The sequence below is a fragment of the Pteronotus mesoamericanus genome, unplaced genomic scaffold, assembly GCF_021234165.1.
Source record: "Pteronotus mesoamericanus isolate MK-2021 breed Mesoamerican mustached bat unplaced genomic scaffold, CSHL_Meso_final contig_44, whole genome shotgun sequence".
NCBI lineage: Eukaryota > Metazoa > Chordata > Mammalia > Chiroptera > Mormoopidae > Pteronotus > Pteronotus mesoamericanus.
This window is the reverse complement of record NW_026555166.1, coordinates 1,110,175-1,133,203: the sequence shown is the minus strand read 5'-3', so window position 1 is coordinate 1,133,203 and position 23,029 is coordinate 1,110,175. Positions and strand designations below refer to the sequence as shown.

General features: G+C 42.5%; 2 protein-coding genes across 3 annotated transcripts in view; one reads left to right on the top strand and one right to left on the bottom strand.

The window, feature by feature from the left end:
- CTNNA2 (catenin alpha 2) overlaps nucleotides 1-23,029 on the bottom strand; it is a 1,090,206-nt gene that overhangs the window by 340,891 nt on the left and 726,286 nt on the right. The gene's annotated exons all lie outside the window — the stretch shown is intronic.
- On the top strand, nucleotides 15,963-17,534 carry LRRTM1 (leucine rich repeat transmembrane neuronal 1). Its single transcript, XM_054577631.1, has one exon. It carries the CDS (start codon nucleotides 15,963-15,965, stop codon nucleotides 17,529-17,531), a length of 1,569 nt encoding a protein of 522 aa, XP_054433606.1. The 3' UTR covers nucleotides 17,532-17,534.

Genomic DNA, 23,029 nt, shown 5'->3' with positions numbered 1-23,029 from the left:
GAAATAGCAATGGCCAAATGGGCAAAGAGAAAGGAAAAAAACAATGCTAAATGTAGGTCTACTATTAGCGATAGTAATGGCAATAAGAGCAATGCATTCTCACTGCTGTGGAATGCAACTTTAAAACCAACTGTACATGTATCAGTTTGTGTTTACTTTTTGAAAGTTTTTCTATAAAGCAAGAACATTAATTCCATTTTATAAAGGAAGAAACCTAAGTCCCGAGAGATAACTTTACATTTATCTTTGAGTTGTTTAAAGTCATTAAGTGGATGAAAAATGATTCCCAAGGTTAAGGCAGTAGCTAAATCTCAAAATCAGAGCAAAATTATTCCCTGCCATTCAGATTATTACTTTATAACATGTGATTTTTGTCTCATCTTTTTCCAAAATCATTGGGTGAAAAACCTTGCTTCATTTCCTACTAGCAGGCTACAGGAACAGACTCTCTCCTCGCTGCAGCAGACGCCCAGTTCATGAGGTGCTACTATCTTTATATAGAACACCAAACATTTCTGGAGGGCTTTTGATATGTCTCATTTTAACCCTGCTGACACTGCTGCAGTTAGGTGGGTGGTAAATGCCATTCCGTTTTCTGTATAAATCATGAATTCTTACGACAGCTGGGATGCTGCTCTAGGTGGCAATGGCATCAGAGTAGAAAGAATGCTGGAAATGGAGCCCAGATACAGTCTTCCCATATCCACATCACCCAAGTCTTTTTCAGCCCTCAGGGATTTGGAAAGAGTAAAACCATCAGGGTTAACAATACTTTGCTTTCCACATTTGTTGAATACTATCCTGAGCAGTACAGTTGGATCTCCAAAAAAGATTTCTGAAGCCTTTACAGTGTTCACAACAACTACAGAAGAGAGCCTTATTCACCATATTATATAATGATACAAATTCTTTGGGTTTGAAGAGATGTGGTAAGTTTGGCAATATTCCGGTTTCATTTTGTCAAACAACTATTCAGTTTTTTACAACAAAAGAACTGGTTGGTATCCATCAGCCCTTGTTAGGCAGCTATATTGCTAGGAAATTGTTGAATTTCATTAAATAGCATTTCGCACCTGTAGACTTCCTTGAAACAGCAATTCCATTGAAACCAAGTAGATGAATTTAAATTCTTTTAGAGGTTTATATATTTTTAAAATGATACACATACAGGATTATCACTATCTGAATATAACTAACCTCTGGGTATTGTCAAAGGAACTGAAGATGACGATTGGAGTAGAAAAGGCTGCTAGCAGGCCAGGCTCCCATCTGTGAGAGGGTTTGATAACAAATAGATTTCTCTCTTTGACAGCAGCTCATAAAGCATAGGATTGGACCCCAACAGCCTACCTTGTTTCATCATGAGTTATGAATTGTTCAGACAAACATACATCAAAACCTCTTCTAGAACCATTCTGATACTGCTGACGTTGAATGCCTAGTATAAGATAGAGCCCCCCAAGTAAAGGCAGAAACAGGGAATTGTCTTAGTGTGAGGTTTTATTTCCTGTCTGTACTGTTCTATAGCCTGGGAAAGAAGCCCTGCCTAGCTGAAGGCCCTGTTCACAGCCTAGCTAGCTTCACAAGAGAGGTCCAATCTGATTTTCTGGTTGTTTTTGTATTTACTTTGGCTTAGTCTTTGAGTTAGTGGCAATATTACATTACAGTTAGAAAACCACCCACGGTATAAATGAGTTAGATCTAGAAGCATTGCAACAAGCTCTTGACGCCTTTATATTGAGTGTCCCCTTCTCATTCCAGCCTTGGTAGGTACTTTACAATTCACAAACCCATGAATGTTAGAGCTAGCAAAAATATTACAAATCCTCTCATCCAAGTTCCGTTATCTAAATAGAGAAGGCATGTACCCCTCAAACCACATAGCTAGTATGTAGCAAAACCAGAATTTAGATATGTATGTACAAACTCTATGTTTGGGTCACTCTATTCTACCAGAAATATAATCTGAATTTTACTCTTTAGAAATTTCAATTTAGGAAATGTAAAAAAAGAAAAAAAATGGGGGGTGGGGTTGAAACAACTAGAGGCCAGTTTATACAGTATTTAACAGAGCACTTAGTTTTTCGATGAGTAACAGTTCAAAAGAAGAGAGAGACTAATATGAACTTTGGGAGTATGATCTCTATTTAAAAAAATGAAATAATCCCCCAATATTTTATATGGTGTAGCACTTCACACAGTTAATGAAAGCAAGTAAATACCCATTGCATGGTTGTCGAATGCGTAGGTGGACATACGGATTTGTAGGTGAATAAATGAATAGTCTGGACAATGAAAACCATAAGAAAGGAAGTGGGACTTAATATGGGTTCGGATTGAAGGGACAGTGTGGAGGCTAGGGAATACTGAAACAAGCATCATTTATTTTGAGGATGTTGAAAAAAACAACCTGCCTGAAGCAGAAGACAATTACTAGGAAGTAGCAGATGATGTACTTGGACGCTGACACCTCAGCATCATGCAGCTGATCATCATCCATCCCCATGACTTCATTGGGTTATGTTTAGACTGATGTTGGAAGTAGAGGGAGAATTGGAGGAACTTGTTAATGAATCCAGACTCCCACATACAAAATGAGATTGCTGACTGTGTATGGTAGTTGGTATTCTTTTATGTCCTTTTTTTACACAAACAGCAACAGATGGTAGATGGGGGCCAGGAGGGATGGAAGAGGAGGCAAGTTGCCCCCTCTTCTTTCTTGCTGGGTCTACTCTAGATGAAAGGCAGGGAAAAGATGAATTGTAGAAGATCAAGCTTGGCTTTGTCAGAGTCAAAAGGCTGATTGGCACTCAGTTCTCTTAACTGCCCCATACAAGGTTCTAGGGGATAGAGAAAAAAAAATCACTAATCACCAAAACCAGCTCTGTTAAGGGAAATGGCTCAAGTTTTCTGTGCCTTGATTTCCTCATATATAGGGAAAATGATAGAATCTCATAGAACTGTTAAGAAATCAATGGAATTAATATATCAAAGTGCTTTAGTTTAGTGCCTGAAATGAAGTAAATCAGTCTCTAAGGTTTGATGGGGCTATCACTCTATAAGATTTGAAGGAGCTGATAAGGATGCTGGTGAACATTTGTGAAGTGCAGACTTATAAAAAGGTGCATTGACCCTTTAAGGAAGCATATCTTTTGTTCAAAATCTTTCTTAATCCTGCATGCTAGTGATTTCACAATCCCTTGAACATGGGCTTGTTTTGTCCTTAGAACCTTGACACTTGATATTCTGTCTGCTTGGAATGTACTTCTAGAGATTTAAGTGGCTGCCTCTTACTTATTATTCAGGTTTCAACTCAAATGTCACCTCTCCAAGGAAGCCTCGCCTAACCTGAAGTAAAGCAGGCCCCTCCCCTCAATTTCTCTCTGCTGCATGGTTTTATTTTAACTTTCCATAGTGTATTCATATCCAAAAATTATCTTATTTATCTGTTTGCTTACAAGGTGCTTAGTCTTACCCACCACTAGATACCCAGACCTAGAATATGCTGCACATGTTAAGTGCTCACCAGATACCTGTTAACTACCTACTGATAAACTGATTGACAAGAACAGGACCCCAAAGTACAAACATAAAATAGAATTCAATGATTCAAAAAACAAGTCATCCCATTCCAGAAAGAGAATATTCAAAGCAAACTTCACATAGAATAATAGCATTAGGTTTTCATGTAAAATTTCTTTCTTTTTTCTTTCTTTTTTTTATATTTCTCTTGAGTCTTGAAGTAAAAAGCAAAGTAGTGGAGGGCACTCAATGTTGTGACCAGGTTCCTTCTCATAAAAGAAAGTCAAAAGTTGAGAAAAGCTTCAGGTTTTTTAGATGCCACTTATTTGTCCTCAGGCTGGTGAAATACATTTCTATTGTTGAAAGTTCAGGCTCCCCTCACTTCTGGGATCTGAAGTGAAGAGAATTTAACGAATTATAATACACTTGTACTTCGTATGGGTTTAGACCAGTGGCCTGCACAAACTAGATGCTTAATAAGTCTGCTGGTCTTATTACTTGTATAAAGGATATACAAACATTCTAGAGATATTTAACATGTGGCCTACAGACTGGAGAGTCAATCTATCAATCTTCAGAAAACTGAGGTCCAGTTAAGCAATTGTTCAGCAATGTAAAAGTCACATTAAGTAAGTATGTGCCTGGCTATTTCTAATTTAAAATTTGTCTTATCTTCTAAATGGTGCTTTCTAGTTAAATTCAATAATTTTAAAATATTTACATACTATAATTTTATATTTCTATTTTTATAGTCAAAGGAGAATTGAGCGGAAAAATGTTATACCTTCCCTTTCTCTAGCTATTCATGCTGAGAAGCAACCTGTTTTACTGTTGAAACCTGTGTTTTTTCTGTTTCAATTGTGCTGAAGGAAACAGTTCTGGCACCTTTAAAAATCAAAGATCCATCACTCAACAGGAAAAAAATAGCAACCTATGAAAGGGAATCGTGAGACAGAAAAAAAGATAGTGTACTTCTAAAACCTTATTGAGCTTATTATGAATCACCTGTGGATCATGTAAAAATGCAGATTCTGTGTCAGTACATCTCAGGTGGAGCCTGAGATCCTGTGTTTCTAACAAGCTCTGGTTTGCTTTAAAGAACAAGTTATTCTTCCCTGCTGCTGGTCCATGGTGTTTATGGGCCACACTGTTTGGGCCATATGGCTTGAGAAATAAAAATCACTTTAGAGCATTTAGTACTTAGTTATAGTAACATTAAGCCATTACTACTTTATTTAACCTGCAAAAACGACCATAAATTCTTCCCTTCCCATCCAGAAGATGGAGCCTGTTTTTCCACTCCTTGAGTCAGGGTGACCACGTGATTGGCTTTGGCCAATAGACAACAGAGATTTGCCAGAAGGAGAGACTTGAAAAGTTTTTGTGCACCTGAACTTGCTCTCTCTCTTGCTGCGCTTAAAACCCTGCAATGACCACGCAATTGAGCCTGAGCTAGTTGGCTGGAGGATGAAAGGCCACAAGCAAGCCTACAAGCAGTGAGTCAGGCCACAGCCAACGGCCTGCCAATTGCCACCCTCGCAAGTGAAGCCATCCAAGGTTATCTGGTCTTCGGCTAATTCTCCAATTGGCCACATCATTAGAGTGAGCATAGTCAAGGTGGCCCATACAGAGAATCTCTGAAAGCCAACACACAGAACCATGAACCAAATAGAATGACTGTTGTTTTAACCTCCAAGTTTTGTTTGTTTGCTCATACAGCCTCTAACATAGAAACTGATACTTAAAGAAATAGCAGTTGGAGTGTAATTAGAGACACAAAATACTATTTGCGCTTGTGATTCTTTTTCCTTCTTGTCTTCAATCTACGGGGTATAATTTTGACCTTATGAGATAGAAATTGATATAAATAGTTATTGCAACAGAATTTGAAGTATTTTTCTAATTAAATGTATTTACATCTCTTACTTTACTGTGTTGAATATTTCTGCTAAAAGTTAAGCCACATGCCCAGGTTACACAGCTTGTACATGGCAGAAAAATTTTTAGCCTAATATAGAGTCAGACATTTCAAAAGTTCTTTTCAGCAAATGATTCAATGTCTCCGATTCTTCTGCTAAAATGCAAATACAGAATTTCAATCTGAAAGACATGATTTCCAGTTATCATTTTCATTCATGTTTGAGGCAATGCAAGGCCCATCCACAAAGGAATCATCTTACACTGATAAGAGATGCCAATGACAAACCCTTTGAGGGGGAAGGATACAGTCAACATCAGGCAGTTGTTGGTACAGTCCTTGGATGGACAGCGCCATTGCTGTCCTTTTCCTTTGTAGGTTTGCACATTGTTGGGCACTCTCCTCCAATGTTTATGATCCTTCACCATCTGGACTCCTCTCATGACTTGTCGTTCTCAACCATATCTTTTTCTGTTTCCCAGACACATGAAATACATATTAATCAGAGTCTCATGGCCATGCCCATATATTAAAGGCTGTTAACTGTGGACAAGGGCAGGGTTTCTCAATTGCTTTTAAACTGTCCTTCTTATTGAGGCAACCTCTGCCTCCTCTTCCCCCTCCTAATTCTTCCATGTTGAGAATCATCACTAAAAAAGGCTTTGCAAACTGGTATTCCACAAGCTGAATGAAGTCTGTATTATCATTTGCTTTCTTATAGAATAAGATTCTTAAAAATTAGAAACTGAAAGCTTTTAATGAGAATATGCACTTTGTAGGTAGCACCAGCCCAACCACTCCCTGCTGGTCAGCTCCTTTCCACATCCACAGGATCTTACTGGACTGAGAAGACTTATGATTGTATATCAGCTATATTCTAATCTTTCTCTTTGGGGATCCGCATCTACTGCCACCACTATAACACCACCGAGTACGTTCCAGAGATCTGTGATCTCTATGTCCAACTGTGACCTCTATCCCTATTTCTATCTGCTTATTCTTAGCTCTAAATGTTAGAGTTTACTTTCACCTCATACTCTATCTTGCCTCTCATCTACCCTAGATCAGACTATTCTGTTGAAATCATCATAAATTATTATTTTTTTCTTAAAGTACCATTTAAGAAACTGTCAATCCCACTACAAAGCTATTATCATACCTGGCCTTCCCTGTCCATTTCTGATGTTTATATAGTTAGTCTCACACTTGGGCAGATGTGGTAGCTTCGCAACCACCCTCCTTGCCTTCAGTATCCTTTTGCCTGTCCTTCATATTCAAGATCATCATCAGAGTTCTGTTCGTTGCACCCACATTTTGGGAATCATAATCGAGGTTGAAAGTCTTCCGAATCTGGCACTAAGCTAACACTCCTGTCTCATCTCTCCTCCTTCTCCTCCCCCTCCTACCTGTGTTTCACACATCCTAAGCACCTCAGGGGCCTCTGTAGTTTTTTCAGACTTTGCCTACTGAACAGACTGGCCTTTACTAGTCCGTCTGGTCAACTCTTCCCCCTTTTACCCAGCTCCTCTGACTGGCCTTGCTCAATTCACTAGAGGACGTTTTCCAAACACAGCTTTGTTTACATTTCTCAGCAGGAATCATATTGTTTTGTTACTCATCAACTCCACTCCAGGTCTGAAAATAATGAAGGCAGGTACCACATTTAATTTAACTCTATCTTATTATAAACCTCCATTTAAGGTACATTAACAAAAACAAATAAGAATAGCAATAGACATTTATGTTAAATAATTAAAAAGACTTTCTGAAGGTGCCTTGGAAGATTAAGAAGTGGTTCCGGAGAATGGGAGATGATTTGAACAAAGAGATAAATGCATCTAACTGGGCAGGTTAACTCACCACAGAAAGCTCATTTCTTAGGGATGGTGAGGAATTTCCAACACTAAATAAACCTGTGAAAGGAGACAACATATAAATGGCATTAATCTGTGTGACTTCAATTCTAAAAGGTTGGACCTCCCTGGGTTAATATATTACACTTATATATCCAAATAAAACAGAAGTCGTTATATTTAGCTCAGTTTCTCCAGATTATTGATTAGGTAAGAATTCACACCAGTTAATATACTCAATTCAAAAATCTCTCTGAACCCAGAACAGTGTCAGACAGCACTGTGAAGAGAGTGGGTATGTGTACTAGTGCTATGTGACAATTCCGATGCTCAGTATATACAGTCTTTCACATGTGATCTTCTTCCATACCTTCGAGGTAGGTATTAGAGGGTTTTAAAAGTGGGAAAGTAACAAGTCTGTCCTTAGGGAATTTCATTTTATCTGTAGGGACAGAATTAGCAACATCTGGAAAATTCTATAAAACAAGTTAATTAAATGTCAAGATCTATCAGAGATGGAATCTATTACAGCATGAAATTGGTCCAATTATTCGTAGCTGGGATAAGGAGATGAAACTTTGTTAAACAAATATTTATTTGTTTTTAGAGAGAGGGAAAGGGAGGGAGAAAGAGAGGGAGAGAAACATCAATGTGTGTTGGTTGCCTCTCGCACGCCCCCACACAGGGTACCTGGCCCACAATCCAGACATGTGCCCTGACTGAGAATTGAATGGGTGACCCGTTGCTTCGCAGCTTGGCACTCAATCCACTGAGCCACACCATCCAGGGCAGGAGAGGAGATTTTCTAATACCAAACAGAAAGCTGTAGTTGTCCAGTTAACCTCATAAAGTCTGGAGACATGATAAAAGAGAGAAAGAGAGAAAAAAGGGAAGGAGGGAGGGAGGGAAAGAAACAACAACAAAAACAGGTTCTTGCACTAAGCGTATTGCTATGGTACTTGAAGTCCCAACCTTAGAATCAGTTCTTGACATGGTGAGAAGCCAAGATAAAGTCAAATGTACTGTGGACGGCAATTAAATAAATGTTTTCAAAGTTCTTCTGGCACATTAGTTTGATGTTAATACGTGTCCCAAATAAGTGGCTGAAACAATGGAAAAAAACAAGAAAAACAGGATTTCTTGCAATTGAGATAAACAGTGTACTGTGAACATCAAATAACAGTGTATTTTGCAAATGTATTTAAACATTCTTATCCCCACAGAGCATCTTAAGTAACACCACATTAAACTATTTTCAGATATTAATATCTTCGTGAAAAACAATATGGCTGGTATACCACTTAATAAGATGCAGGAATGAAATGCTCGTAAACTCCCAGAAGAAACAACGAGAACCCCAAAGGCCAACCCTCTGTCTGAAGTGGGGACTGCCTACAAAGAAAGGAGTGAGAAAAAGGGAATGGGATGGCAGGGTGGTTCCCAGGCACCAAACGCAGGTTCAGACAGGGATCTCCAGTCAGTGCCTGCGCCAGATGAAGAGAGGGCCAAAGATGTTTCTATTTGTGATGTGGGGGAGTTTCTCAAGGAGAAAAAGCAACGAAAGAGCTGCCGAGAGTGAGAGTGAAACGTGTGTAATTTCAGGAGGGCAATTTGGCCCGTTCTGTATTGAAAGTTCCCATCCTTTGAACACCACTTCTGTTTCTAGAATTAAAAGTTAAGGATATGCTTGCCCTGAACATGCAAAGGTATACATCTGGTCCATTCAAGCTGCTGTAACAAATGACTATAGACTGGTGACTTGAATAATAAACATTTATTTTTCACAGTTCTGGAGGCTGGGAAGCCTAAAATCAAAGCACCTGCAGATCTGCTGTCTGGTGAGGAGCTGCTTCAAAGTTCATAGATAACCTACTTCTCACTGAGTCCTCCCATGGCAGAAGGAGCCAGAGAGTTCCCTGTGGCCTCTTTTATAAGGTCACCAAAACCATTCTTGTGGGCTCCACTCTCATGACCTAATCACCTCCCACACGCTCCATCTCCAAATACCATCATATTGGGGATCAGGTTTTAACATATGAGTTTTGGGGGTGACACAAATATTCAGTCCAGAGCAGTATTTATATCAGGATGTTCATCATCACCATTTTATAATAGTTAAAATACAGAAACAACTTAATTGGTTAACAAGAGGGGATGGATAATATAAATAAAATAGAATGGTTTACAGCCATTGAAGGTGATCCTATCAATTTTTATTCTTGATATGGGAAAATATCAACAATGGGAAAAAAGTAACGAAGTAATATGTATAATGGTATCAGATTTTTAGAAAATATAAATATATGTGAAATAGATAAACTCAAAATATTTTTTCTCTCGGTGGTTGAATTGATGTGACTTAATACGCATTTTACTTTTCTTTTCTGATTTTTTTATTTTTCTATAATAAAAAGGTAAAACTTGATTTCGCATGAAAAATACATACAAATTGGCAGTGATAGGAAAACTGAGGAGTAACCTAAACTGAAAAAATGCCTAAAGCTTGCATACACAACAGCTCTATATTTCCTGCTGTTCCAGTGAGAAAACAAATTTATTAAGAGCCCTACTAAGTGCTAGGTAGTGAGATAGATATAGACTTCATATTCTGTGTTTGAGATCTAATTGGAGAGAGAACAAGATTTAGAAAGTGTTTTGTCTAAATTCTACCACCAATCATGGGTAACCCCTTGACATTCCTGGCCCTTCGGTTTCACAGTTATAAATCAGTGGTAAGTAGGCTACTTTTACAGGTTATAAATTGTTAATGCTTCAAAAGAATGTTTCTCAGAATTTAATTTTAATCTGGGGCTAATGGTAAAAAGATTTTATATAGTGGGTCCAACATTCTGTGTTTCTAACATGTTCCAAGGCTGCTAGTCCCAGGCTAACATTTTTGAGTCACAAGACACTAATAATGTATATGGTCTCATTGAATTTCCCCGAGATTCCTTTAAGAGAGCTATCTTTAGCCCTGTTTCACTGATAATGATGTGACCTATGTATTATAAGAGCCAACTGATAGAAAATGGTGAAGCAGGAATCCTGCTTGGGACCTTTTTACTTCTAGCCTCCAAGATGTTTAATGTCCATGGTGTTCTAAAACACTGTGAGTAGAAATTACTGTCACACTCATGTAAAGTGAACAGGACCAGAAACATGATCAGTAAAGGTAAGCTGCTAATGGAGTTGAGAAAAATGAGAGATCACTTTATACAAAGATCAGTTAAGAAATCACAGAGGGAATTCAACCAACCTTGAAGCACAGCTACAATAAAGGAGGGAGGGGGCAAGGGAAAGTAGTGGGGGGTTGACAGAGACAAATGTATTTGAAAAAATAAATTAAAATAAAATTTAAAAAAAAAGGTAAGCAATGATGGAAAGTGGGTAGACAGCAGCTCGGTATAATATGCCACAATCAGAGTCTAAGACAGTGCAGAGGGAACTTGCAGCACAGTGCCCAGGAGAGCAGAAGAGGCCTCATGAACTAACCCAGGTATTTATTACAAGAGTCTAAGGTGTTGAGCTTTAGGGACTAAAAGAATATCTAAACTAAAAAATTCCGTACACTATTAGAATCCCTTTACCAACTTCCTCTCCCCAGCCCAGAGATTCCATTTGTCCCTGTCTACCTTCTCCTGCTCCCACCGGGTACAAGGGAATTAACCTATTCATCATAATAGAAGCATTCCAGTTCCCAGACTTGTACGTATGACTTCACAAATGCCCATCCCTCCTGCCACTGCACCTATATCTTGAGTCCTTAAAACTACTTCCCAAACTTTACTTCCTTCAACGAATCCTTTTAGCCCTCATTTCATCTGACCTGTTTGTCAGCTCCTCTCATTTGTATGTTCTGGAGACATTTACTCTCGAGCACTGAGCAATATATAAATAAGTATTACCAGCAAAGTCCCCCAGCATCTAATTCATTCTCCTACCTATAGTTTCTGGATGAAATCACCGAGTCCCTGTGTTTCTTCGTTTTATTCCCATTGCTCACATTATGCATTGCATATGATAGGTGCTTCCTCAGTGCTATTCACATTACTACCATATTCTAAGAGAAGGATAAGATTTAATAAGAAAAATTAGCTTCACTTTTTAATTTGATTCTCCTCAGTAGAGCTCCTGAGAGAAGCCATAGGCCCCCTTGCATCTTCAGAGGCGCTCTATAAATGCTGGCAGGGTGCTGTGTGCCTACGAAAACAACAGAGTTGATTCTCTCCTTTTGAAATTGTGACTCCCACCCTCCTCCCCTTCCTCTAAATGTTTCCTTCTAAAGAAAAGCCATGGTTCACTGCTACTAAAAATTAAGGGTAGCAGCGTAAAGAACAAGGCCCATGCTGGCGCAAGCGATGACAGAACATTAAAATTGCCACTTGAATTTCTCTTGCTTGAACACTTCCCAAGACAGGTAATGGAAAGTCCACCCCCAGAATGCATGCCCATTTCAGACTTTTTTCACTTGCACCTCTTGGTTCACAAACTATTTTGACTAAAACGAACCAACTGGAGGTGGCCGTCAGTTGAGATAAAATGTCAGAGGCAAGACATATCCAAAAAAGAAATTGTATGTGACCATCCCCCACCTCCCCTACCCCAACACAAAGTACCAAGAAAAAGCAGAAGGGGTTATTATGCAAAGGTTAATTAGTAAGTTTTAGAAGAGGAGGAATTAATCACACTGCCTCTTCCAAGCTCTAAGTCTGGGCTCTCCAGCTGTACCAAGCCTGCTCTTCTACCTCCTCTTAGTTCCAGATTATGCTTTGACAATCAGATTCACAGTTCATGTACCTCAAAGTTCCTTTCCATTTGCCAAATCCACATTTTCAAGATTCTTATCCTTTCTTACCCCAGTCACCCATCACATGCTGGCCTGATGGCTTGGGGTAGTTTTCCTGATGCCCAGCTACTATGGAAGCTCAGCAAGATAGGCTCAAGCTCCTACCCTGTACGAATATGAAAAATGGGAACGGTGGTCTCAGAGCTTATAAGGTATCTTTCATCAGCATCTAACACTAAAGGGGAAACGTTTGTGGATAGAAACCTGTTGTTAGCCCCAAAGAAGAGCTTAATCAAGTATACACAACAGCCACAACATGACCTGAATCAGATGTTCTCACAAGACAGGTGAAAAAAAAAAGAAAGAAAGATCAAACATAAGAAAAAACAGAACTGTAGGTGAGTTCTTTTCTCTTCTTCTCTTCTTTTTTAATTTTTTTTGTGTGTTGGGCCCTAAGAAGCATGAAACCAAAACTTGTGAAAAGCAGCCATATCAGCTTGCTGTGGTGACTCAAAAGTTGTCATTTCTCTACTCAACTTTGCTGAAACACTTGATTCATGTTGTTCTTATTTAACCTAATTTGCATTGATTTAATCAGTGCTGGTATGCTTTAAATACATAATAAATTGGGATTCTGCAACTTAGATGGCTTAGAATAACTAGATTTCAATAGAGCTCATTTCAATCTGTTAATGTATACAGTTCTGCCAAGGAGTTTAAAACGGTAGAAAAGATGCAAACTTGCCACATTACAGGTGGGAAACATTTAAAGATATCATGCAGAAATAATCTGCAGGAAAATAATTTGAAAAGATATTTATATCTTAATTAGAGCCTAAACCCATCCTCTATGTTTTGAGTAGCATACTTAGGAGAAAAACCTCACATAATAATGCAGTTAATTTAATTTTATTCTCTTTCCTTCTTGCCAACACTCAACTCTTTTCCGCCTCCCTGTACCAGCTCTACAAATCAAGTGACATCCAAGTGGGGCCTCTTCTTGCCCATTTGGCAGGCTCCATCACCACTTTGCCAAGCTGCCTACATTGGGAGGATATTCTCCCTAGCAGACATGGGGATTGGGTGGCTTGCACTCAGAGTACTTGCTGAAAGGTTGGCCAATGTTTAACCCGGCCTGCCCTCCTCTCCAACCCTTTAGAGTTTATGGCTCAATCAGCCGGCCTGCTGTCAGGAATAATTGTCTTGGCAAGAGGTGAAAACATTTGACGGTGGAACTGTTTTTCTGTTAAAGTGTTCCGCAGCAACACGGAGGTGCCAGGACAAACCCTGCAGGTACCCAGTCCAGAGGTAGGTAGGAGGCAAGAGTGATGGAGATGACAACCATCAAAAATGGCAAAGAAAGAAGACCACGCTGGTGTGGGACAGCCACAAATCCACCAGTACCAGTAACAAGCTGTGTGACCTTGGATAATCATCTGATGTCTCTGTGCCTCAGTTTCATCATATTCAAAATGAAGGGTCTGATTTTCTAATGTGTTTTCTAGCTCCTAAGACAGCATGAGACTTCTAGGACATTTCAGGTTTGTTTTCCTTCCAATGAAATGATGCATTTCAGAGATGAATGATCAGGGCAGATCTCTAAATACAGAATGGAATGATTCATGCCCCTGTTCATAGTATTTTCCTGAAAAGTACCACCAGTCTTTGGTGACTGTGATTCCACTGGTCAGTATCCTCAGTTTGGATGCTAAAGAGCAACCCAGTTACTTGCTGGAAGTTGATGCAACCTGGGAGCTTTGGTAATCCAGTTCATTCTTATTAAAGTGAGCACCGCTACATAAAATGCCCACTTATTTTCAGTTCCTGAGAGACACTTATGATAGGGATTCGAAGAGAGGAGCTGGCAATTCACATTTGAGTCTCTCCATCACCTCCCTGGGTATCGGTGTCAAGAAAGGGGGCTTGCCCACACTCACTTCCAGCAGAGCTTCTCTGCCAACTCCTGAAGATTTTTTTTTTTAAACAGGTGGCCAACAGGTCCCTCAAAATAGCAATGCATACCCTAGAGCAAGACTTCATTATAAGAACCCCATCTATTAACGACTATAAATGAAAATAATCTGGCAGAGACTTCTCTTCACAGTTAGGGGACACAATTTAGTAACAGTCTCAACATTTAATTAGCGATGTAAGTATGGGGGAGGGTAGGCATTGTTTTGGTTTAAATTACCCCTTCTCCGCTAAGTCTCCCGCACAGTCCCCTGGAATGGGGTGTACTGCAGGGCGCTGTAATCACCATGAGCAGCCTGCCAGGCACAGCCCTCCCGGTGCGGTGCCATACAGACAGCAGAATCCTTTTTAATCCACCACAGACCCCACAGTTATCTGTGGAGACTGTGGAAGCCCCAGTGGCTCTCAGGCAACGCTCCCGGTAAACAGACCTACGTTTCTGCCACTCTGGGTCACATAGCACCTGGATCTGGAGGGCTTTGCCAAACCCGTGGAAACCAGTCCTCTGTCCGCCACCTAAAGAGCTGACTGATTGCAGAACTCCAGAGTCCATGGGGAAAAATATCTTAGCCAAGTCCACGCAATCACTGCTTTTCCTCTTTCTTTTCTCAAGTTGCTTTTCTAAAGCGAAGGACCAAATGTTGATTTCTCTACATATCCCTGCGTATCCCTTACACGTAGACAGCTTTAAAGTGGGAGGGAGACCATCCCAAAAAGGGAAGGGGGAGAGAACAGAATAGTTCAGTTTCCCACTTGGAAATATCTTGCTGTTGAAGATGCTACCCCATACCTCCATCCCGCTCACTCCCATCCCCACCCCCCTTTTTAAAATATAGGCAAAAAGGCTGGAAGTGTTTTTCATTTCATCAAAGAACATATACTACTTTAATGGTTCGGTAAAATGTTGGTTTTATGCCACCCCTTTTCAATCTGCCCACGTCTGAGGTGCTCCGGGAAGACGCACAATTGTGAGCAGCTTACGACACTCAGTGAGCAGTAGGTGCCTGTGCAAGCTCGCGCCGCACACCGCCTGGCGGAGGGAAGGAGCCTGGGCGCCGCTCCCCGCGCCCCGCGCCGCCGCCCGCGCCGCCTCCGCCCGCGCCTCCCCGCTGCCCGCGGTCCGCAAAGCATGAGCGAGCCCGCTCTCCGCAGCCGCCCCGGGCGCGAATGGCAGGCTGTCTCCGTGGACTGAAAGGTAGCGCCGGTCAATGGTCCTTTCCAATGACGGACATTAACCAGACTGTCAAATCCTGGGGAGTCGCGAGCCCCGAGTTTGGAGTTTTTTTCCCCCACCACGTCACAGTTCGAACTGCAGAGGGAAAGGACAGCGGCAGGAAGGCGAAGACCGGCACGTAGTTGGGAAACTTGCGGGTCCTAGAAGTCGCCTACCCGCGTCGCCAGCCGCCCTTGCAGCCCCGAGCCGAGCAGCAAAGTGAGACATTGTGCGCCTGCCAGATCCGCTGGCCGCGGACCGGGGCTGCCTCGGAAACACAGAGGGGTCTTCTCTCGCCCTGCATATAATTAGCCTGCACACAAAGGGAGCAGCTGAATGGAGGTTGTCACTCTCTGGAAAAGGGTGGGTAAGACACTTTTTAATTAAATTCTTTCCCGAAGATTTTTTTTTTTTCCCTCCCTTTTCTTTGCTGCAGCACCTAACATGGACCAAATCACCATCTCTTTGATCTTTCCGTGGCTGTGAACTTTCTATGCTGCCCAGCTTTCTGCATGCTTAGAGGTGAACGTGTGGCTTTGGGGAGGGGGGGGTTCCTTCTTTATTTTAATATATTTATTTGATTTTTGCCCTTTTCTCCCCCTCCCCCGCTTCCTCTCCCTCGGAATAAAATATGATGTAGATTTCTGACCGAGCGCTTCCAATGGACATTCTCCAGCCTCTCTGGAAAGATTCTCGCTAATGGATTTCCTGCTGCTCGGTCTCTGTCTATACTGGATGCTGAGGAGGCCCTCGGGGGTGGTCTTGTGTCTGCTGGGGGCCTGCTTTCAGATGCTGCCCGCCGCCCCCAGCGGGTGCCCGCAGCTGTGCCGGTGCGAGGGGCGGCTGCTGTACTGCGAGGCGCTCAACCTCACCGAGGCGCCCCACAACCTGTCCGGCCTGCTGGGCTTGTCCCTGCGCTACAACAGTCTCTCGGAGCTGCGCGCCGGCCAGTTCACGGGGTTAATGCAGCTCACGTGGCTCTATCTGGATCACAATCACATTTGCTCGGTGCAGGGGGACGCCTTTCAGAAACTGCGCCGAGTTAAGGAACTCACACTGAGTTCCAACCAGATTACCCAGCTGGCCAACACCACCTTCCGGCCCATGCCCAACCTGCGCAGCGTGGACCTCTCGTACAACAAGCTGCAGGCGCTGGCGCCCGACCTCTTCCACGGGCTGCGGAAGCTCACCACGTTGCACATGCGAGCCAACGCCATCCAATTCGTGCCGGTGCGCATCTTCCAGGACTGCCGCAGCCTCAAGTTTCTTGACATCGGATACAATCAGCTCAAGAGTCTGGCGCGCAACTCTTTCGCCGGCTTGTTCAAGCTCACCGAGCTGCACCTGGAGCACAACGACTTGGTCAAGGTGAACTTCGCCCACTTCCCGCGCCTCATCTCCCTGCACTCGCTCTGCCTGAGGAGGAATAAAGTGGCCATTGTGGTTAGCTCGCTGGACTGGGTCTGGAACCTGGAGAAAATGGACCTGTCGGGCAACGAGATCGAGTACATGGAGCCCCATGTGTTCGAGACTGTGCCTCACCTGCAGTCCCTGCAGCTGGACTCCAACCGCCTCACCTACATCGAGCCCCGGATCCTCAACTCCTGGAAGTCGCTAACGAGCATCACCCTGGCGGGGAACCTATGGGACTGCGGGCGCAACGTGTGCGCCCTGGCCTCATGGCTCAGCAACTTCCAGGGGCGCTACGACGGTAACTTGCAGTGCGCCAGCCCCGAGTACGCGCAGGGCGAGGACGTCCTGGACGCCGTGTACGCCTTCCACCTGTGCGAGGAGGGAGCTGAGCCCACCAGCGACCACCTGCTCTCTGCTGTCACCAACCGCAGTGACCTGGGCCCCCCTGCCAGCCCGGCCACCACGCTCACTGACGGCAGGGAGGGGCAGCTCGACGGCACGCCGGAGCCGGCTACTGTGGCTCTCCCTGGCGGTGAACACGCCGAGAACGCCGTGCAGATCCACAAGGTGGTCACAGGCACCATGGCTCTCATTTTCTCCTTCCTCATCGTGGTCCTGGTGCTCTATGTCTCTTGGAAGTGTTTCCCTGCTAGCCTCAGGCAGCTCAGACAGTGCTTTGTCACGCAGCGCAGGAAGCAAAAGCAGAAACAGACCATGCATCAGATGGCTGCCATGTCTGCCCAGGAATACTACGTTGATTACAAACCCAACCATATTGAGGGAGCCCTGGTGATCATCAATGAGTATGGCTCGTGTACCTGCCACCAGCAGCCCGCGAGGGAATGCGAGGTGTGATCATCCCAGTGGCTCTCAACCCGTGCGCTACCAAATACGCCTGGGCAGCCGGGGCAGGCCGGCGAGCGCCAGGCTGGGGTCTCCTTGTCTTTGCTCCGATAACGCTCCTTGAATGAAACTGTAAGGGGATCGCTCCCAGAGACTTGACATTTTGGCTTTATTGTGTCTTAAAAAACAAAAACGAAATAAAACAACAAAAATCCACCCCACAACCTTCAGGACAGTCTATCTTAAATTTCATATGAGAACTCCTTCCTCCCTTTGAAGATCTGTCCATATTCAGGAATCTGAGAGTGTAAAAAGGTACCAAGCATTGATTTTTTTTTTTTTTTTTTTGTAAACTAAAATGTTTAAAATAAAATAGCATTTACAGTTTTTACAGACTGGAGTAATCTAAATGAATTGTTGTTACCTGTGTTAAAAGAGAAGCAACAGTTAAAATTTCCTTCCCGCTGTGTGTGTGTGAGGGGGTGGTGGAGGGGTGGAGGCAGGAGGAGCAGGGTGGCTGGTAGCCAGAAGGAAGATTCATAAATTCAGGAGCAAAGTAGTCAGACTTCGATCTGAAATATTAAGAAAGACAAACGGAACTTACCAGGTTGATTTTCTCCACATGACTAAGGACTGAAAAAAGCTAGACCTTTCATATTATTTTTAGGGGGTGTGATGCATTCTAACCATTTGAAAGCAAATGAAAGGTGGACTGAGCATCACTACTCAGTCTTTAAAGCAGTGAGAACTGCAAATGGCTTTTAAAAGGCAGTGCCAGACAGTTTGTCCTATTAACAAGAAACACTTCTTTTGAGCTTAATATATCAATCTTTCAAACCAATTCAGACTATCACCCCCAAATGCCACTGGTTCATAATTTTCCTATGCCTTTTAGTCACGGGACTTAGTAACATTTGTGTCCTTTTCCCTGCTCTTCCCTGAAAGAGAAACCCTCAGTTCCTGTTCTCTATGGTCTCACTGAGGGGAATCAGACAGAATTCAAATGTTTGGTGATGAAAGCTGTGCTTTCTGGAGCACATTGCTATGATTGCACCAAGCTTAGGTTCTCAGCAGTGATAACACACGCCTAGTTACCATGGGGAATAGTCAGAAAAATCCTGCCTCACGATGAATGCCTACTGGGTAATGCCTTGTAGCAGGAGACTTTAGGGGCAGATGTGATGCAGAAGTGGTATGTGTGGGGTAGGGTGGAGTGGGGAAGGTCCTCATCTGACCCTGTGTTTGATCGAATGCCTTACTGAGACGGGATCAATTTGTTAATCCAGGACAAAAGCTGCCTCTTAGATTGCCTTTCTGTGTAATGCTTGCTTTTCCTGTGTTGTTTTACTTTTTTTCTGTGTTGGGATCAATGACTTCCCCTTCCTACCCTTCATAGGTAGGTTTCCAGGTTCACTGTTGAGATTTAGGTTGTTTGTTCAAGAGTAGTATCACTTGGTGGGTGCAGAGAAGGGGGGAGGAGGAGTGTGTGTGTTGGATGGGAGGGGTCTTTCCCTCTCTAACAATGTAAGCAAATGTATGATTGAAATAAACTGTCATGGATGGCAAATGGTGAACACTGAACCAATGTTGTCCATGTCCAAAAGTCTTTCTCAAACTGAGGTGGCTCACCCTTCTGAATGATCCTACAGAGTGGCATTTTCTTTTTCTTTTTCGTTTTTTGAGAAGTCCAAATAGCAGGGAGAGGATTGGAGAAACCTACACCACCATTGCCCAAAATGCAAATGCCACCAACCACCCAACTAAAGAGGATCAGCTGTTTGAAATGCAGAATGGCATCCTCAGGAGATTTACTTAAGCTGAGGTTTGGTAGCAGATTTCTCTTCTACCTAAGGAGAAACCGATATGCCTAACAATACTGCTTCTAAGAGGTCCTTTCAAGGGAAATATTTAAAAAATATCTCCAAGATGTTAAGCTTTGGGAGACAGCCCCAGCCCCCCTCCCCAACACACAAGCTTAGGAAACTGCTTCTTGCTCTGTTTATAATTAAAACATGACATTATGACACATACCATGAACCTAACACCCATTTAGACTGGTAATGTTCTCCAAGACAGGTGACTTGTTTGAGAACTTTGAGGGGGGGGGTTTGGGTTTGATCTATGCACCATCATCTGGGGCCGCTGTTTTAAATAGCATATCGCTGGGATGGCAGAGGTGGCAGGGACAAGGATCTCTTGGGGATGTGTCTCAAATCTAAAATTAAACCCCACTAAAGAGGCCTCTCCAGAAGACAACATACATTTTCAGGAGGAAAAAAAATCCCCAAATTGTGGCAATTGAAAGAAGTCTGGGATCCCATTGATTTAATCTCCTCATATAGGAAAGCTACTGGAATCCAGTGCCAAAAGCTGCTCTGACTTGGTGCATTAAGGGCTGAGCTGGTCTGCTTATAGGGAAAGCTTCCAGAGGCAAAGCCCTTCTGGCAAACATCAGAACCAAAAGTCCCCCTGCCCACTAGAAATAAGGATATTGGAAACTGCAGAGTTTATCTCCTATCCCCAAGGTATTTGTTGTTGTTGTTTTTTTCCCCTTTCATTCTTCTCCTTCTTCTTTTTCTATGTGGCCATGAGAAACAAGTAAGAAAATAATCGTGCTTTGTTTTCTTCTGCTGCTCCCCACCATATGACTAGTTTGCCATGTATGTAGAAGATCTGAAGTCCATGGAAATCTAATCAATGGCCACTGTAAAGAGGAATCTGCAGTCTGAGAGCTGGAGAGCAAAGGATGGCCACAGAAAGCTGTGCTCTTACTTTGCCTGTGTGCATCTGTATGTCTTCGTGTGGCATATCTGTAGGCAAGCCTATATGTTTCCTACACAAACAGGTGTTTAGCTCACACTATGTCATGCCCCTGTAGCTCTTGGTTTGGAGAATGGCAGGGAGAGGGAGAAGGCAAGAATAAGGGAAAATGGTAGTTTTAACTACGGTTTTGTGACACTTGAAATCTTTTCTTTCTCAAATTAATTAATCTTTAAGCTTCAAGAAACTTGCTCTGACCCCTCTAAGCAAACTATTTAGCATTTAAAAGAGAAGCTCATTTTTAAAGGTGTAAGCACCTCTTTTTTGGTTCTTTCCACAGAGGGTGCTAATCTCATTATCCTGTGCCATCTGAACAGTATTTAAGGCCAGAGTTCCTGTATCTCCTGGTGAATCGGAATGAATTAACCCTCCATTTGCAGCACCTTCCCAGTTTATTAAAGTTCAGCCATACTAAAGAGGTTTTTCTGAATACCTGTATAGAAAAAAAATCTTTTCAAATGACAAGTGACGTGCTCTGCCCACTGTTAGCCCTGGTAGAGGTTTAGGTGGTGTCAGAAGGAGCAGGTTGAATGAAACCCATCCTATGGCCTTCACCCACAGAAGAGGCATCCCCAACACTCAGACTTCAGCTGCGAGAGCTGACACCAGCAGTTCCACATACATACTAGGCGTGTAGGACCAAAAAGTTACCATCATAAAGGAAAGGTTATTCCAGAACTAGGAAACTTTTTTTTAAAAAATATGTCTTTTATATTTTCCTAAGCTCCTCAAAGTATGAATGACTTACCTTTTCTCCCTGCATGCAGGAAGGCAGGCATTTGGTATGATTTAGCATCAACAACACATGTATGCGTGTGTGTAAGTAAGTAGAGGGGCAAACACCTGGTATTTCTCTCAAGTGTCTTAAGCAACTGCACACAGATCACTGGAGAGCCTTGGAGCTGCCTGTGTTTCTAGGTTATATTAATCGACTCATCAGCAAGTTTGGAACCCATTCTACCTGCGACATAGAAGAGGGCACTGGTGGCTCACATATCTTGGTAAAATGAAAGGCATCAGATATTCCTCTAACAGAGAACGTTATTGAAACAGCAGACTTTATGTCTGTTTTGGACAATGGCTATAATGATGATTCAAGGCACTCAAAATAAGCACCGCTTTCCTCATCTGGGTAGGTGGTTATGCTGGTTGATTTGGGTTTGTCAGTGATGAAATGTCAAGTAATATGAATATGACTATTAAACAGGCTCCTGAAATATATTTTGACAGAAGTTTAGGGATACCCCGCCATGCACATACACACCATAACATAGATATAACCACACATATACATATTATATATAATGATACATGTCCACATATATAACCACACAGAAATACATGATCACGTTACATAACTACCCTCCAGCATTAATTACCCTCCCACTTTGTTCTTCCGTGATCAAACTTTTACTCAAGAAAGGACCTGATAAATTAAGTTACAATTAAGATGTAGAGGACTGAGTGGGCTGCTGGCTGATGGCATTTTCAGGCGTTAGTTAACGAGTTGGTAACTGCTTTGCAGGCTGGGAGATCTGGGCTCCTGGTGCCACAGGAGAGTACACCCCTGCTCCCTGGTGGTAAGAGCCAGCAGATGGCAATGCTTTCTTTTGAGAGCGTGCTCCTAACTAATGAGTTCACCTTGGGGTTAGGCTAAAAAAATTTTTGTTTTGTTTTGTTAAAAAATGCTCTACTCTAATATTTTTCTCAGGAATCCAGGAGGCAAAATTCTTAGTCCTGCCTGGGCACCATCTCCTGGCCTTCCTCAATCGGACACCATTTCTGAAGGTCTTTGGTTTTCTGCTCAAAGAGAAGGAACTGGCTATTGTATCCTTAAGGTTTAGTCAGAGATGTAAATGACATGGAGGAAATGAACTTACTGAGTGGTTACTTGGTATAAGGGCCTTGATGTAGGTTTCAATATTTGAGGAGGTACTAGGAACCTATCTTTATGTGAGGAACTGAAACTTAGAGGGTTAACTACTTTTTGCAAAGTCACCCAGCTAGTAATTGGGAGCCCTAGTATTCAGTTCGGTGCCCTTTTCATGACACCTTGCTTCGTTTTTCCTTGAACAGTTGCCCCTTTTCTCCTTCACCAGCAAAGAGCCTCAGACTAGCCAGGCCACAGGAAACATGTGCACTAGAGTTTTGTTGGATGACGTGGGTGCCATGTTCGAATCCTGCAATTCTCATGACTTTGTTTTAGCTTCTGATATTTGGGTAATGTGGGACTTGGACAAGAGAAGAGACCACTCACAGGCTTCCAGAAGCAGAAATATCTAGACAATTATCCATCCCATCTTCTAACCAGAGGTTTTTGATTCAGAGAGTATAAGGTATGGGCAACTGTATATTACTGTTGGGAATTTATTCACATTTCTTCCGTGGCCACTATGGGGCTATGTCTCTACAACAAAGTAGTTGTCACCCAGGGACAAATTTGCCACCCACTTAACAATCGTTAATATCTGGAAATGTTTTTGGTTTTCATGCATGGGGGTGGATGATGCCACTGGCATCTAGTAGGTAGAGGTTGGGGATCCCTCTGAACACCCTACAGTGCAAAGAAAAGCCCCCTGCAACAAACACAAACTATTTGGCTCTAAATGCCAAGATTGCTGAGGTTGAGAACCTCTGTTCCACGGTCTAAAGTAATGAGGCTCTCTAAACCGACATCCTGGGCTCTACCT